The sequence below is a fragment of the Haliotis rubra genome, unplaced genomic scaffold, assembly GCF_003918875.1.
Source record: "Haliotis rubra isolate DU_JTF1 unplaced genomic scaffold, ASM391887v1 Scf598, whole genome shotgun sequence".
Taxonomy (NCBI): domain Eukaryota; kingdom Metazoa; phylum Mollusca; class Gastropoda; order Lepetellida; family Haliotidae; genus Haliotis; species Haliotis rubra.
The window spans coordinates 178721-195122 of NW_025767299.1; the positions used below are offsets into that span (position 1 = coordinate 178721).

Below are 16402 nucleotides of genomic sequence, written 5' to 3' on the forward strand. Positions count from 1 at the left end.
AGAAAGGTCAAGTTCAACAGGTGGGCAAGTGGGTCAATAGTAAGTAGGTCAAAGATGATATGAACCTCTTAGTCTGGCTTGCTTAAGATAACTTCAATAGATGTGAGTAAACAAGTTCTGTCTTCTCTCACATGGAGTAGTCTTCTCAGAAGCCAGACTTAGACAATTCATCAGTTCCTCATGAGGAAACACGTTTGGTTCCAACCTGGTCAGAGTAGGCCAACTTGGTCAATATCAAGGCAGTCACTGGGATGGGTTTTGCTTAAGCTAGGGTGATACTGAGTGGAGATATTCTTCAACATGATTTTGATTCTGGATGCTGACTGGGACAATTATTGATGGCTTTAGGTTACAAATCCATCAAAGGGCACTGAATAGAACAATCATGTCACTATCAAGATCAGGTGTCACAGATTCCCACAACTAACCTGAAACCTGAAAGGATATTCTTATAACTCAGTTGGTCCCAACTCCAATCTATGTTTATTCTCTCTCACTGACAGTTTTGTGTTCTTATTGTACATCTGTTACCCCAACTAATTCGTGTTAATATATTGTGCAACTGTCCAGTTCCATTGTAAATATAAGGCGGTGGGGTAGCCTAATGGTTAAAGTGTTCGCTCGCTCACCACGCCAAGACCCGGGTTCGAATCCCCACATGGGCACAATGTGTGAAGCCCATTTCTGGTGTCCCCTGACGTGATGTTGCTGGAATATTGCTAAAAGCGGCGTAAAACCAAACTCAGTCAGTCAGTCAGTCATTGTAAATACATTGGTGATATTTCTTTTTCAGATACCTGTTGTTTAGAAGACCTTTATAAGTATGGATGGACAAAACATTGTAAAAGAGATTACCTTAGGGTAGGTTGTGTCCTTCTTAGTCTTTCTCAGGGGAACTAAACTCAAATCACATTATGTCTGTGGTTAAAATGACAAACACAATCTTCTGTAAGATACTAACAGTAGTTTTATTCTTTCATTATTCATGAATTATATTTGAACTCAATAACTGTAATCCATCTATTTCATGAAGTCTGTAGCAGCTAACTTTAATAGGATGTGACATATTTATTTAATAATGAAATGTGTATATTCTGTAATCCCAGGAATTGAACAGTTTTCTTATGATATTTCGATCCATCAGAGTAAATTGTATTAGCAGGCATGAATATCAGTTGTGGACGATCTTTTGAGACTTGTATGTAATTTCTATTTTTTCAGTTTTGGTATGAATCTGTGCATGAAGAAACTGTGAGAGAACTTCTATTATCAAATGGTGCAGTATATGATAGAGGTGAGTTGGCATGTTAGAGGTGAGTTTACTTGTTAAAGGTTATGTTATGTTTTCAGTGCAACAAACTGATAGTAACTGATTCAAGTATATATTGTTGCAGGAAGATTCCAAGCCCTAATGTTAGGTGTTTTCAATGTTTGGCATGAGAATGCTTTGAAAAGAAGGCTCTCTTTTGAGTGAAATGATATATCTTTCAATAGTATGATCGCTATATAAACTTTTATTCGTTGATTGAGTGACTACAACCAGACATGGACTTTATGGACTTTGTTCTTCATATCAGAATAGAAACACAAGATTAATCCCGCATATAACTGAATTAGTTGCAGTTGATTTCAAACATACATTTTCCTTGCATCATGTATCTTATGATTTTTACAAGTTAGGTTGGAAATACTTCTTCCCTTTAATTATGATGTTTTGATGTGTGTTTTATTTTCCATTATTCCTTCCTCAGCAGAGAGGACATTGTTTCAGCCCCATTTTGTCTTCAGTCACATGCTTGTATTAGACGTGTTGGACCTCATCAGTGTATAAAATAAGGCCCGTCCGACCGCCCGAGACGTGTTAGATTTCAGACGGGTAAAAAATTGAGATGTTATATACATCTGAGTCCTATCTTGGTGTCTGGACTGGTTAAATAGATTTTGGACTGGAAACATTTTGAAGTTACCAGCCCTGATGTCCTGCTGGTTTTCTGGCTTATTTCATACACTGACCTCATTGACATCCATTTTTCACATTTTGACCAGACCCTGATTATTAATTTCTTCTTTGCAGACAAACTATGTGGGTCTGAGATATTAAACATAGGTCGAGATCTGGGCATTTATGACAAGGAAGGTCAGCGAATCACACAGGTAGGTACAGACAGCAGGGTCACAGATATACCCCCACCTTCTGTAACAGTCAACATTTGCATGAACTTCTTGCTACATAGTAACACCATGTGTGCTTGTGTTGCAGCTGGCAGTGCTGTTCAGGAACCTCTCCTTTGAACAGGCAAATCAGGAGTACCTGGCTGGACATACGGTAATCTTCAGGTCAGTTCACAACCCAGTCAGTGTTGCATAGGACGTAAACACAAGATAAGCACCTCTGACCTCTTGCTTGAATTGTGTCGTATGATAAGGAAATGAAGAATAAGTTATGACCAAAGTTGCATGTAACTTAAGTTTAATAACTTGGGATAGTTTGTTGTGGGTTGTTGCTTTTCTTTGTGCAGGCTGAGTGAAGGTTCCTCATATTTATTGTCTTGATGAAAGATGTGAGTTCCAGTATGTGTCATATAGCAGTGTGTCTGTCTGTATGGTCAAATAGGAGGGCAGGATGTATGTGTTAAGGAAAATATGTTTGATTGTGAAGTATTTACTTAATTTTGGCTTGTTTCAGATTTCTGATGCTGTGTATCCATAGTTCATATGGAAGTTTGGCACAGCTGGCTCTGGACACACTCGGCAATGTAGCAGGAAAGGTAAGTACTGACACTGGTCATACAGCCTGGATATATGTTAACCCTGTAAACACTGTGAAGAGAGACACAGTCAACACTGTCTCTACATTCCATCAACCCCATGTAACAATACCAGGCTCACTAAGTGGTAGTTCTGAAAACACCATGTCCGCAAATTCATGCAGAAGTGCTTCTCTGAGAAAGCCTGAGTGTACAGTTTTGTTCCATTAAAATATTTTGGGTTGATACCCTGTTTTTTTATTATTTCTGGGCTTATTTGCGTTATTTACCTGTTGATGGACTATTGATGACTACTTGAGATTGACTCACTCACTCTGACATGAATTTTCTTTGTTGCAGATGAAGCTAAAGGCAATGGCTGAGATAAATTCCAAGGCACTTTTGGATCTGATAACGAAAGGCTTACATTCAGAGGACAAATTCTTTGTTGTGAGAGGTAAAAACATGTACAGATGCTGATGGACAAAATTTATATTAAGGACTTTTGAAGGTTCATTATTTCTATGAGACTAGTTTCATATGATGCATTGAACAAATGTAGATGCATTTAGAAAGAAATTGAAGAAGCTAGTGAGTGAAATGGATCAAGACATTAGATATGAGGACTGTTATTGCAGCTGAAGTAGCTTCTTGAAAGTGTCTCCTGTTAACATGGGTTCATGTTTTGGCCATAACTTACTCATGTCTTGTCCTTTAGCTTTGACCCCTGATGTGTTTCAGCTCTGGAGATCCTTGGCAAACTGTGTCAGCTGGAGGAGAACGAAGTGATAGTGTCCGATCGTCTACAGAGCAGCACATACGAGGATGTTTGTCGCCTCCTTACAATCCACGACATCCAGTTAATTGTACACACTCTGGAGACTCTGTACCAGCTGTCTGAACTGGGGGGAACAGACCACAACTCGTATTGCTGCAGTCAAGAGTGCTGTCGGTAAGTGCTGCTCGTTTCAACCTGGTTTTGGACAATGATGGCCGTGTGGTTGTTCATTGTTTTTGTTTAGAGTCTGTCAGGATCTGGTGTCAGTATTGTGAAATCTCAGATTCAGATGGTTGTAATCTGGTCAGTGTCCAACCTATGTTCCTTTGTTTCACAAATCATCTGTGACCTGCATTGCTTTCAGCTTTCCTTGACATTAGTCTCTATATGCTGTAATATCACTGAAATGCTGTTCAAAGTGGATCTAGGTGGTTATACACTAACTTTGAGGATTTATTTTAGTGTGATTCTGTGATTCTCTTCTCATGCTACAAGTAGTCTATTTGTTAGGGAGAAATTTGTGTTAGTGGTAACTTTATATCAGATCGATGGTGGAGAGGAAGGGTGCCATTGTTGACGTCAAATGGAGATTAGTCTGTCATGTGTATCGATAAATGCTCTTAAGTTAACTTCTTATACTTCATTCTGTTTTTTTGCCCCACAGATTTGCTGATAGGTTTGATTACTGTGGAAGCTCAGTCATACGGACCTAATTCACTGATCGGCATCAAGGTGGTAGAATATGTCCCTCCACCTGACACCTCAAACAAAGTGCCGTCCGGAGAGTGCTCATCTGTTTCCATTGTTATGCAGCCTCCAGGGACACCTGTGTCAAGTAAGTTGACCTGTGGACCTATCACAAATACATTTACACTCCACTTGGTACAGTAGTATATGTGTTTATGGATAAGTGGATAAAACCACACCCTCAAATGTCCTCAATGTAGGTAACATTTTACAGCTTAATCAGTGTTGATCTGTAAATGTGATTTCTCTTCTTGTCAAGCCATCTTCTCTGGAAACTATTTGACCTATGCTCTGCTCTATTGACAGAATCAACGGCAGTAGCTCACAGTACACCTCCCCGACCTCCACCACCACCTGCAGAGTCTAAACAAATCAACCCCTGCTCAGACAATGAGTCCACCACTTGCAACTGGTGAGTAGCATTCCTCAGGGGCCTTTCCCTCTCTCTCTGTGAATAACACTCTACCCACCAGTTGGAATCAGATAGAGTTTGTGTTGCTGTGCCAAGTCAAATCTAGCAGGGCTGTGTTTGTTTGTTCTGAATGATAATATTAGTTGATGTGGCTATTTGTCTGTTGATAGCTGTATGAATCACTGATTGTGGTAATTTATAATGACATTTATCTTTCTACAATTTCAGGTTACAAGCCACTTACGAGACCGTCGAAGTGGGAAAGTGATTCAAATGGATCTGTTGGCAGAGTACCTTCAATTCTGTCGCAAGTACTCAGTACCTGAAGTTCTCACCTCAACAGACTTCATGCATCTTGTCAAGTACGTTTAGATGTACCTCCTTAACTATTACATACATGACCTGTCTGTATTATTCATGATCTCAGTGAATCATAACACTATAGAGATGTGAAGGGGACATATGTGCTAGTCTCTGCGGAATTGCTGAAATTCATGGGAAAAAAAACTTTTGTCTTCATTCCATCACAAAAACAATATTGTTTAGCTCAAGTAACGAATAATGACCAATAATGTTTCAGTGTTATAGACGATTAGCTTATGGCAAAAGGGGTTTTGTCAGGATATGGTCTAGTTGTGTCGGGGTAGCCACAACCTATATGGAACACCCTGACACAAGATGTAATTGTATCTGTTAATTGCTTTTGTTATGAACCACAATGTCCTTTTCTATATTTTCAGGGTTGTGTTTCCCCAGGCTGAGCTCACCAGTAAAGATAAACCAAATGGAGAGAAAGAAATCTGTTTTATTGGTTTGGCTAAGAGGACCAACCAAAAACCATTTGCCATTACTCATTCAGGTAAGAAGCATATATCAGACAGCACTGTGCTGGGTCTCTATAAGACTGAAGACCCTAGTTGTGTTGTTAAGTTCGTCAGCACCATATACCCAGGTGTGGGGGTTTCACGTGCAGCACTTAGAGCTGTCCTCCAAAACCAGCCTGACACGCCGTGGTTTAACCGGAATGCTGTTAAAAGCAGTGTTAAACACTGTTCACTCACATCAATCCTACATAAGAGCCAAAGATCACATCTGTAATTATGATTTGAATGAAGATCTGAAGACGTCTATTATTTCAGTCCCCATCATTAGAATGTTGTAATGTGGTTATCACACATTTCACCAAGGTATGGTCCCTGTTGTATTTCCTACAGCCCTCTCTTTTATGAGGCGACTACGTGGATTGGATGGTCAGGCTCGGTGACTTGGTTGATTATGTTACTTTGCTCAGCATGTCATTGACTTGTTTTCTGGTTCAGCCTTGATTTTGTCACATAGCTGGAATATTGCTGACCATTGATTCGTTAAGAAGCAAACAAACCTCATAATGTCAGTCTGTTAATGTACCTTCAACCTAATTGTTTGAAAAAAGTAACAATATTTGGAAAGTGTTTTATCTTGTGAAATGTGGGCAACTTGTTCACAACAAAGCCTTGTGTATTATTATCTAGTTCCATATTAGATCCAGGTTTAAGCTTCTGGCTATTGATTCTCATTTTGCTTTGAATTATGCATTATTCTAGTTTTCAGTATTTCAGTTCCGTCTCATAGATTATTTAAAACATTTTAACAAAAGACACAGTTACTGTTCAAATTCTGGCCTCCAAATGCCAGCTGTGTTGTTAGCATTGAGCAGAAGAAGTTGACCACCACACTACACTTGCATGGTTAAGTTGCTTCACTCAACCACTATGTGTTCTTTTACTAACACGGGTAGTGGGAGGGGCTGTTTGGGAGGAAGAATGTGTGTGTTACTCATTTTGTCACGATGTATGTGTGAGAACCAGCTATATCATTGTTGCATGGTTTTGGTAAACATCACGTCTAGTAACCTATGTCTTTGAAGATTCTCAGTAACTTTGGCTGTGTACAAGCTCTAGATGAACATGTAATTAACTTGTTCACATTTCATGAACATTAGACTAGTATTAGAGTCGTTTGAAACAATTCAGACTTATTGGGCTTCAGTGATGTTGTAAAGATACCTGATGTAATGCAACAGAAACTTGACACAGCTATCTCAGCAGCCATATTTTATCAGCAATATTTAGTAAATTAAGTCATTTGAACAGACCTGGCTTTAGACCTGTTCTTGCAGAAAATTATGTACAATCCATTTTGAAGGATGTAACTGTCTTTTATGCATATGGTGCAAGTATTTTGATTATGATATTACATCCCAGTTTTCTAAAATTTGTAAGATGATCTGCCCCTCATGTATAACCCTTTTCAACATTTAAGGGACGATGTGTTAATCTATTGTTGTTCATTGACAATAATGAGGCTGATGCCTGCAACTAGTACATTGATGTCATTGTGGGTCAGTGGTTGTGGTACTAGTGGTCACAGTTTGCAAGCTGCACAGTACTCAACTGGTACACTAACTGTTCAAGTGTTCATGTTGCATGTTGGATGTTGTACACTGTTATGTCATGTGCTATTAATGCATGTATCAAATTCCAAGGCTTTTTCACTACTTCCATCATAACAAAATGATTGTAGTCATATTGTTTGGCAGAAATTTCTGTAAATAATATGCACTCTGAGCCAAATTGAGCCAAAAGTTGATTGAGGAGTCAATAAGATGACTAACCGGGTTCCATTTCAAGTTTCTACCTCACCACATTTGCATGCTGTTTTCTTAAATTGTGTTGTACCGTGAACTAATCATTTCTAGATTTCTTATTTTTAGTCACATTTTAGTGTTTGTGTGTTGTGTAGCACTTTTCTTTTGTTTCTTGCTTTCAGTTCCTAAATCCCGTAGTGTGACTGTCAACTCACTTCATGGCTCGCCAACAAGTGCTAACACATCTCAGGTAGACTTAACTCAAACTCCCACGCTCCGACAGCGTCTGATGGAGCCCCCTCGGATAGCTTTACATCAGCAACTTGTTAATGCAGGTACTCGCACACCAGGACAGAAGGATGCAGGCAAGGCTCAGACACCTACAGCAAAGAGTAAAAGCAAAGCCGCCATGAAGACATTAACAGCTGCAGCTGGTGCTCAGACACTTGAAGCTCCACTTCCAGTGGGGGCCCTACCCCAACCCAACTTGCCAACACTCAAGCCCAAATCAGTCCTTCAACAACAGCTGCAGTCACCTCTTTCTGGTAAAGGCATAGCACCCAAGCCTGGAGATCAGGTTGTTCTAGTTTCAGGAGTGGTTCCCGGGGTGCCACAAGCTCCTCAGAACTTCCCCACTATTCACAATGCCTTGCAGGCTGATGGAAAGTCTTTGTCAAATCTGAGTGATTTGCCATTAGAGGTCTTACAAAAATCATCAGATACTAATCTAATCAAAAGTTTGCTGGCAAGAAAGCTTAGTCAGAATATGGTCGGCCGTAACCCTCAGCCAGTACCTAGTCAAGATCCTTCATCTGGCAGTGCCAATCCCTGTGTTGATCTGCAGGGGCCCAGCCCTCTACCTACCACTGACATTTGTGTCGGGCAGCAACAACAGTTTGACACTCCTCAGACTGCACCAGAAGTGGTCACACATCATGAGTTTGTACAGCATAATAATCATAATCCAATTTCACCACAGCCACAACCACAACCACAACCAGAATCTCCCCAGCCTACATCAATTCACCAAGTGCCACTCGCCCCAGCATCCCCAGCCGCACAACAACCTAGTCAGTCACAAAAGACTCCTACAACAAATTCAAAAACAGCCAAGAGCAAAAAAGGTCCTGGTAGTCCTCACCCATCTTCCCCAAAAGCCAAATCCCAGACCTCCTCCTCTGGTTCCCGCCCCTGCTCACCACGTGCTGCCTCCCCACGGTCGCAGCAGGCTTACGAGCTGGAGGTGTGTGGTGAAGTGGAGAGAGCCAAGGATATTGTAAAGTCAGGTGCTGAAGCTTTCATAGAACGTGTTGAGAACCGAAACCTGCAGCAGTGGCAGAAAGTTCAGAAGTCTTTGCCTAAACCGTCCGCAATCTTGATGCCTCCCGAAAACACGGACTCTCAATCTGCTGAATTAAATTCTGTTGCAGTTGATCAGACTGAAGTGAATTCCAATAGGGCAGTAGCCAATGATATTGTCAGTACTTCTTCCAATGTTGTGGCCCCGAAAGATGTGTCAGATTCCATACCCTCCCAAGAAGACATTCACAGTAAAGCTGAATATGTTTCAAATAACCAGAACATACCAAGTGATAATATTAACAGTGATACTACAGCAAACTCTTACACATTAGAAACAGTGGGGAATCATTGTTCAAAGGAAGATATGCTGAAAACAATCTCTGACAGTAAAACTGTGTGTGGTGTGGTGAAGCAGACTACTGCTCCACAACCAGTGATGAATGGCGATCTGAGCTCCCCCTTCAACCGGGACTCGGACTTGCCGCCATCTCCAGTTGACACACACAAGGAGGCAGTAGATCAAGACAAGGTTTTTCTAAATGGTGTGAATGATGTAAAGGATGAAATCATTGATGATTCCATACAAAAGACCTTAACAAAGGATCAGTTGTTAAAAATTGTGGAAAAAACTGGAAAGTTGAATGGAATTGTCCATCATGTTGGGAATGGAGACCATATCCGTGAGGAAGAAGATATGGAGGTGGGGGGTAATGTGGGTGTGCAATCCAAGACTGGGGGTGGGGATGAACAGAGGGTACCGCTCCCTGGGGAGCAGGTTAGGTTACAAGCCCCTGGGGTTCAAGGGGATTCCATCTCTCAGGGCATGAACGGCAACAGTGCATATATACCTGTGACAGGTGATGCAACACACATTCAGACTACTGTGAATGAAAACAATGTTTGTGTTTCTGTGACTGTCACAAAGACTGAACTTGATAGCTCTTCACAAACACGTTCAGATCAAAACTCAGACGTTAAGTTGTGTAAACAAAACCATGAGAAAGTTGAAATTCCCATGGAAAAACTGGAACAAAAAATTTGTGATACTCGTCATGTCCCGACTCCGGAAACTTCTCGGGATAGTGAACTGAGCTCTGATAGCTTTGCTTCCTCCACAGCAGAGTCTGTGGGTGACAAACATTCCACTATAAACATGACAAGCGGTGTCATCATCACCACCACGAAAGACACTGCACTTAAGGCAGCAGCTGTACCATTTACAGCAACATCTACCACTGCCTCCATCAATACCAAGGCTACAGGGAAGCCCAAGCCACGCAAGCGCAGTCGCAGCAATGCTAGCAACACCAGCACCAGCAGCCAGGAATCTCGAACCTCCGTTGTCATGGTCCCTCTCACTCCAGAGTATATGTGCGAATGGAATAGCTGTAAAAAGTAAGGATTCTGTTTGAATTCACAACTCTGATGTCTTCTTTATGGTAAACTAACTAAATTTTAAGAAAAATGCTTTTAGAGTTCTTCTGATAGTAAACACTTGAAGGGGGAGGTGGGATTGTGAATTTGTCTGATTGCCTCTCTTGGCCATGCCAGGATTTGCTGATGTGAATCACAAGTTCACTGTGATGATAATTCTTAGTGTGTCAGCGCCAAATCTGTGCTGTTGGGTTCCACTTAAGGGGTTAAATAGCTCTTGAATTGTCACTACCTGTGATATTACTGTTACACTGTTCAAATTGACAGTAAACCCGACTGAATCATTTCACTGTGTGCCAGTTAGAAGTGTGATGTTAGGATTTGCTGGGAAAACATCCTAAGATGTTTCTACTTAAGTTCTTTTACAACAATCTCAGCATATATTCTTTATTTGACATCATTCATCAGCATTTATCATTTATCATTCAAAATGTCACATATGTCTTGTTGGTCTCTTGAACAGGTGCTTTGATAGTGCTCGAAGTGTGTTTATTCATGTGAGTCGCACACACATTGATTCTGACACTGATGGCATCTGTCGCTGGCTTGGCTGTGAAAAATTAAAGAGGAAAAGATGGTCGCTTGTCACACACTGTCAGGTGAGTTCATCACTGCTTCATCCACTCACCCAAACTAGCATAGTGATAATGTCAGGCATGACAAACATCAGAGTTTGTGTCCTGGGCAGAAGGTTAACAGATTCTCTTGACTCTTTGTGTACACATCTGTAAGGAAACATTTATGTAAATGTAGGTTGTACACTGCAATATGAGGGAGTGTTATAGAATGTCTCAACTGTACCTTTGTTGGCAGAAGGGAGAGTCATCACATATGATTTTAGCAAGAGAGACTATGACCCAAGATTTCAGGTCACATGCAGCACATTTTCAAGAATTTACCATTTCAGTTTACATTCAAGCAAATGTTGAAATGTTTAATTATGCTCAGACACAAACTTTATTCCAAAAGTATTAAATGGAGAGCTCCAGATAAGATTTAGCTCATGTGGGTACTGTACCCACTGTATTTTTTTGGAGTGGGTATTATGAATGTTGAGTGGGTATTTCATTTTCCGTTACCCACCACTTTCAAATATGTGAGTATGTTAGTGATTTTACTCACCTAAGTATATGTCATTGAGTAAGTTTTCTAAGCAGTTATGTTCTGCCTTATGTCATGCCTAATCAAAACCAAGTTAAATATAATGGAAATGATTTCATAAAAAATCACTCATCCTGTACTGACAGTACAACACTAGTCCTGTACTAACAGTACAACTTGATAGCAATCGATGTGTTTTCCATTACGCAAGCGATTTTTATAAATATATTCCGTACGCATTTGTTTTAAACTTTATGCGTATCTAACATTTTAAATGCGTAGTTGGTACGCAACAATTATTTTTCAATGCGTAATTGGAAATTTTCTGTGCAGCTTATCTGGGCCTCTGGAGTGGTCTATCCATTCACCAAAAACTTCCGAACTAAATCCATATGAAGCGAAATGAAAAGCAAACATATGGATTATTGTTGACTGATGTGGCAAACAGCTAACTGCATGTGCCTGTAGATAAGCTGAATGTTTAAGACCAGAAGAAATATCCTGTAGAAAAGGGTCAGCCTATGTAAATGTTACTTTCACTAAATCATTTTTCTGTTGGTGAAAAAACTACATCATATCACTTACGGTGAACAAACATGAAAAAGGTGAAAAAGACTTTGTCAATGAAGATGTGAAATTTGCCTTTGAACATCACTAGACTTTATGATTGATCATTTCAGTGGTACTTGTTTATGTGCTAGGCATTGTTTTAGTTTCAGGGATTAAGAAATTATTCGCATTCAGTTATATAATGGAAATGAATTTTGATGCAGTGATATAAAATAGTATAGTATATGACTTTGATGAGTCTTAGTATGTCATGCTATAGGTGTATCTGTATTCTCTGTCAACTACAGTTTGTTACAAGGCAGTAATTGCAATATGATTGTGGTTCCTGTGAATATCGTGGTACTTGGTAAGCAAATCCTTTGGCATGGTGTATACAAAATTTGTTGGTATCAAAGGGTCGCACAATTTCACCACAATGTTTGTTAACATTGGGGAATTTAAAAAAAAAATTTTTGATGAAATAAATGAAATATTTTAATTTGCCTGATTCAATACAAATTTGTTGATATTCTATTTCTAATGATTGATCATGATGAGAAAATGTTCGTAGTTATGTAGTCCGGCTTATGTACCAGACATATGTTTTTCATACAGAAGGATCAACTTAGGACCACAGTTTAACTAGGAGATCAGCTTACCATTTAGCTAGTCATTTTATTGATCAACATGACAGAGTTGAAGGTAAATATTTCAGTTTCTGAATTCTTGCATGAAAGATGTGTAGTACATATTAAAATTGTTTCTAATTCGTTCGTGTATCTGTATTGTCATGATCCAGGACCACCACTGTTCTGAGCATGCTTTGCGAGCAGCGCATCAACGTCGCATCACTGCAGCACAGACCGGTCAGCCCTCCCCAGCCATTACAACACCCACAACCATGGTCTACCCCAATGATGCAGCCATGCAAGCAATCAAACGATTCACTCCAAAACCACCCTTCCCAGAGTTCAGTGTAAGTGCTTGTCTTTAATTTGTTCATATTTCGTATTACTCTTGAGTTGAGAATCAGTCTGTTGACGGAGTGTAAAGTGATTCCAGTTGCAACAACATATCCATACTCTGTGCATTGACACAGGTTTAACTCTTGTCATACAATGTGATGCATGTGTATGGATACTCTGCACACCTATTGCAGGATTGCTTGTTCTTCCCAACATATTTCACAGGAATATTACAATGATGTCTTACTTTTCAAACTGTCCCAAGTGACCAACCAAGTGCAATACATCGGCTTTTCCCCATTTGTTGGGAACAATCATGTAGTTGACAGGCTGTTTGGGCATATTGTTCATAGTAACACTTCATCATGGGAGTAACACAGTTACAAACAGCACCATTTACTTGATATATTGTTGTGTCAGTCTCTCTGATTACTGATACCAAGATGGATTTCAAAGATGAATAAACTGCCATTACAGTCCATTTGATTTCATTTGAGACCGATGAATTGCTCACTAACACAAAATCTAACAATTGCAACAAAACCAAATTTTGCACAATCACATGAAATCAACAGACCAACTCTGATGATTTGCCTCATAAGTTTGGACACCCGAATAAAAAAAGTTGCGTAACAAACGATTATTATTTTGTTGTCACTGTTCGCTGTTTTTTACGAGGGAGAGACCACTTGCTGGTAGAACAGCCAGTCGTGCGAGTTGCATGTGTGAAATTGAAATTTCACACATTTGTTGATTACCTGGCTGTTCTACCAGCAAGTGTCCCCCTCGTAAGAAATAGTGGAAAGTGACAACAAAATAATGATTGTTTGTTAAACAACCTTTTTATTCAGGTGTCCAAAATTATGAGACAAATCATCAGAGTTGGTCTGTCGATTTCATGTGACTGTGCAAAGTTTGATTTTATTGCATTTATTAGATAATGTATTAGTGAGCAATTCATCGGTCTCAAATGAAGTCAAACGGACTAGAAGTTAGTTGTAACCTCTCTGTGTAACACTGATCTTCTTAATATAATATGCAAAGTCAAGTTGACTGGTCCATGACAGAATCCTGTTCTTTACAGGAACCCCGAGAAGGCCCAGTGACAAAACACATCCGCCTGACTGCAGCTCTCATTTTGAGGAACCTGGCCAGATACTCAGCCCTTGGACGAAGGTAAGCTTCCACTTGGTACACTTTGTAGCTCTAATGATGAGGTGTATAGATTCTGTATACAGCTTTGTGTCCCATAGGCATGTGTTGATCAGGTTCCTATCCAACACACACTGCAGCAACATGTCAAGGCATGGGTGATAGGTGTCTCAGATATCTGTGCAGAGTTGTGTCCCTTTGTAATGAAAGGCCATGTTTGTTATTGGTTTGAATCACAGATTCATCATGATCCTGAATAAAGGCCTCTTTTGTGATTGGGTGGTCAGGTGGATTCATGATATAGTGTAGTCTGAAGGCTGAAGATCTAGGTTGACATAATATTCGATTATTTTCAAACAGTTTTTGCTGTTGATGAAATGATGTTGAAAAAAAATTAAACAAGAAAATGATTCACCCATCAGTTTTGAGGATACATGTACATCTAATTGCTCTTTTCATTTCTTTCAGCCTAATCAAAAGGCGAGAACGTCACTTGAGCTACCAAACAATGAGTGCTGTTGAGGCATCTAATGCTCTGGCCAACTGCCTGTGGGAGATCCTCCATGACACCTAGGGGGGCGCTGTTAGCCTGCCTGCTTGCCTGCAACCAGTCCGCAGCCTGCAGCTGTAGAGCTGTACATGTCTCAATCAACTGCCATGGCTGTTAGCCACCCACACGTGGCTGCCGCAAATCCATCTTTCCACCCTGCGACCTCCTCATCCCTCAACATCATCAACCACGCTGATTCATCATCATCTTACAATGAAATTAATGTTTGGTGCAGAATCAACCCTTGTTGCATATTATACATTAATTTAATTCTATAATACTACTTGCTACATATAGACTGCTGCTATGGCTGCTGCAGCTATCATTTGTTATTATTCATTGACCATCGTCATGTCATTCTCAGGTCATGTGATAGGCATCAGATCCTATGGTTTCTACATAATCATTTTTCATTGGTCACTTTACAATTCATTATTTTCATGTTTGACAGTATTTGTAATTTATGTTTAGAAGCTAGCTGCTGGCGACTGGAAAAGTCTAGGTACTGTTAATATCTCCCTGTTATTCCTTGTCTTTGTATTTATCTCAGAGCAAAAAATCTCCATTTTTTTCACATGTCAATTGTTGTAGTAAAATTTGCACAATGGGATCTTTCAAGTTGTGTCATTGTTCATCAACATTAATTTTAATAAATACTTTTTGTGAATTTGGATTTATTGTTTTCCATTTCTGAAGTTGTTGGAGATGACCTAAATAGAACCATGTGGCACATTTTTTAACATATTCATCAGATAAATGGTTCTCTTCTTCACATGTGGGCTACACAAGTCAAAGAGACATACCTTGGGGCATCCGTGTTTATCAATGGAGAATATCATCAATTCTATTTGAGGCCAAATCTCTACCAAACATTTGTTTTGATTCTGGTACAAGTGGCATGATGCCTTGAACAGCAACCGAATCAAATGAATGTTTTGGTCATATGATTGAAACAAGTGGTGATATTGTAATATACTGTCTCAAATACTTCATCATCTTGTCCCTGCCCCTTGTATGTAATACTATGATGTGTTTGGCAGTGCCTGCTATCGGCCAGGATGAAGCTTTGAATGTAGATCTATATCCAACTTGTTTAGAAGAGATAATTTTATTGGTTATAGATATAATGATTTCATGCACTAAAGAAATTTTCTGATATGTTAGTGATGAGAGAGCTGGTGACATCACTTTGATGTAATGGTGAATGGATCCAGTGTGTTTGTCATGGCATATACCCTGTGTACAGTGCACAGGTCACAAAACGCATGTTAACATGTTCAAGAGCAGCTTTGTCCTACACTAAAACACTTGTAGCACTGTGTTACACTGATATAGTGACATGTTACTTTGAATCATACCACTATTCAATCAGAAACAAAGGTTTGCTTTTTGCACTGAAGACATGGATTTGATTCCCGACATTAGTCAAATGCATAATTCCCATTTTGGCAAGTCCCAAGCCAAGACGTGATATTGCTGGAATAATAGTATTATATGAGTGGCTGCACCATATTCACTTTGAAGTGCACATATTCACAAAGGAAAATGTTAACACTTAAATATGACTAGACATGCAGTATGTTTTACTGAACTCTTCATTTCATAAGTAAATTCCATTATGTATTTCTGCAAAAACTAAACTCAAAGATGGGTTCAAGTGTTCAGGGATGGTGGGGTAGCCTAGTGGTTAAAGTGTTTGCTTGTCACGCCGAAGACCTGGGATCGATTCCCCACATGGGTACAATGTGTGAAGCCCATTTCTGGTGTCACCTGTTATATTGCTGTAATATTGCTAAAAGCTCATTCCAGTGGCTATCCAGGCCTTACAATGTATTGGGACACAATGTAATGTCCCATGACATCAAACTGAGTACAGTTGACCAAGTGGGTCAAGCCGTGTCATTTTCTGGGCACATGTGCACCAGGTTCAAACAACTGGAATCGGACTGATGAACATCCCAGGGATTACACTCAATACACAAAAGTACTACATCACTATGGGTTTTTCTCACAACAAAAACATGCCATGATATAGCTGA

The 16402-nt window shown here is 39.8% G+C and overlaps 1 protein-coding gene across 1 annotated transcript in view; it reads left to right on the top strand.

Moving 5' to 3' along the window:
- LOC124255204 (AT-rich interactive domain-containing protein 2-like) overlaps positions 1-15030 on the top strand; it is a 47195-nt gene extending 32165 nt beyond the window's left edge. The window contains 18 exon segments of the mRNA XM_046689042.1: positions 794-861; positions 1222-1294; positions 2075-2154; positions 2261-2337; positions 2687-2768; positions 3108-3204; positions 3489-3652; positions 3654-3699; positions 4190-4360; positions 4579-4684; positions 4913-4939; positions 4942-5046; positions 5425-5543; positions 7493-10007; positions 10510-10645; positions 12496-12672; positions 13746-13837; positions 14282-15030. Coding sequence (XP_046544998.1) covers positions 794-861; positions 1222-1294; positions 2075-2154; positions 2261-2337; positions 2687-2768; positions 3108-3204; positions 3489-3652; positions 3654-3699; positions 4190-4360; positions 4579-4684; positions 4913-4939; positions 4942-5046; positions 5425-5543; positions 7493-10007; positions 10510-10645; positions 12496-12672; positions 13746-13837; positions 14282-14387 — 4241 coding nt within the window. The 3' untranslated portion in view covers positions 14388-15030.
- The last annotated feature ends 1372 nt before the right edge of the window (positions 15031-16402 follow it).